The 1,771-nt window shown below is 45.5% G+C and overlaps 1 protein-coding gene across 1 annotated transcript; it reads right to left on the minus strand.

Annotated features, from left to right (window-relative positions):
- Nucleotides 1-245: 245 nt before the first annotated feature.
- On the minus strand, nt 246-1,321 carry LOC109766325 (B3 domain-containing protein Os01g0234100). Its single transcript, XM_020325092.3, has 2 exons — nt 1,265-1,321; nt 246-1,138 (listed from the first exon to the last, which is right to left on the minus strand). The coding sequence occupies exons 1-2, from the start codon at nt 1,269-1,271 to the stop codon at nt 594-596; spliced, it is 552 nt and encodes a 183-aa protein (XP_020180681.1). The 5' UTR covers nt 1,272-1,321; the 3' UTR covers nt 246-593.
- Nucleotides 1,322-1,771: the final 450 nt, after the last annotated feature.

Consider the following 1,771-nt stretch of genomic DNA (forward strand, 5'->3'; position numbering starts at 1 on the left):
TACCCTGTCCTACGGCTCATGTCCAACGACATGTTCAAGAGCTCTTGAAATGATAGATGCAACCTACTCCCTTGGTTTCTAAATATATACATCCGTATGTAGTACGTCTCTATTGAAATCTCTAGAAAGACTTATATTTAGGAATGAAGTACCCTTCCGATGGTGGAATTGTGAATTTAATTGAGTTCTGGATGGAAAACATACAGAAACATCAACTGTAACTGTAAGTCAAACAACAAAAGAGATGATCCCTACAAACTGAATGCCATTGCTTGATCCAATCCAATACAGCAGCCAAATGGCAAGTTATTCACGGAGACACAGAGGTGGCTGATGACTTCCTTCAGCATCTATCTGCCAAAGGGATGACAACTACGTACAAGAATACTGCATGGATGCATCACCCTGTAACCATTTAATGAGGGAGTAAAAGATTATGCTGCCACTACACTTTTTATAGCGTTGATGAATGATGAGCACAATCATACATTGGAAAGTTAGTAATGACGTGCACAAAAATTCAGTTGCCATGCTTGGGCATTCCTCTCATCCAAACTCTTCCATCTCCACATCCATTGCCTCCACAACATTCTTTAGAGTCCCCACCGGCGGCGGCTGTAAACTCGAACCGTCGATGCCCGGGCAGCGTGGATGGCGAGAAGGTCATCGACGCGTCTGCGCAAGAAGGCCACGTCCATTCCAAAAACCTCCAATGCCCCCAGCGTCTTCTTCCACACCAGGAGAACCTCGCGAGAAGAAGTAGCAGCAGCAGCATGCAAGGGGGTCATGACGCACTCGGCCATGTGGCTGGTCTTCGTGATCATCCCTTCAGCCAGGATATCGTTTGTCTCGAGCAGGTTCCTGTGGAGGACCGCCTTCTGGGAACAGCAGAGCTCATAGTACCTCCTGCGCAGGCCGTCCGGGAGGTTGATGATCGAGCCATGGAGGATGACTTGGAAGTTCTCCACGTCACCGAGACCTGGATATGGAGATCTCACGTCGTGTTTGTCGATGCATACTCCTCCTTCCCTCGCAAACAAGGTTGTTGCCATCATGCTTGATGTTGAGCTGTTGTCTCCAGCGGTAACCTCTAGATGATCTTTAGAATTGACACCATGTTCTGAACCTTCTGCCTCGTCTGCATTGTGGAGAGTGCAACACATGATACAGAAGATTCAGATTTGATAGGTATGCTATTTCAGTGTGCAATTAATAAATGACGAACAAGCGCAAGAATACGAACAAGATGGAACTTTCGACTCACTCCACATGTTATTCTTCTTGGATGTGTCCAAACCGGGCGGTCCATTTCTTAGTATATGCACCTAAAAACAATATATCCCTCCCAGAAATTAGACCGCTAAAGTAAGGTAGTGATCCTACCGTGCATTTGGAAGATAAAAATACCACAAAGGAATGATAGAGAAATCGATGAAACATCCGGGAAGGACTTGCCTTGAATTTTTTGGTTCCGTCGAGTTGAAAGACCACATCGTTGCCGACCCTAATACTATGCTTACGCGCAAATTCTCCCCACCCACCGCTCAGCGCCTTCCTGTCGTGTAGGTAATTTGTATCATAGCTCTCCCCATGCTCATCTTCTAATGTGATTGTACTATTCTCCTTTGGAAGATGCGCTGTGCAAAAGCTACCCGGGAGACCCTACAAGAGGAGAACAAAAGGCAGTATTTTACACTTTGCTTTTAGTTTAATCTTACGATAGAAAAAGAAAGGCAAGCAATAAGTTGCTTGTAAGCAAACATACCTAAAG

The sequence above is a fragment of the Aegilops tauschii genome, chromosome 5 (assembly GCF_002575655.3).
Source record: "Aegilops tauschii subsp. strangulata cultivar AL8/78 chromosome 5, Aet v6.0, whole genome shotgun sequence".
Classification (NCBI taxonomy): domain Eukaryota; kingdom Viridiplantae; phylum Streptophyta; class Magnoliopsida; order Poales; family Poaceae; genus Aegilops; species Aegilops tauschii.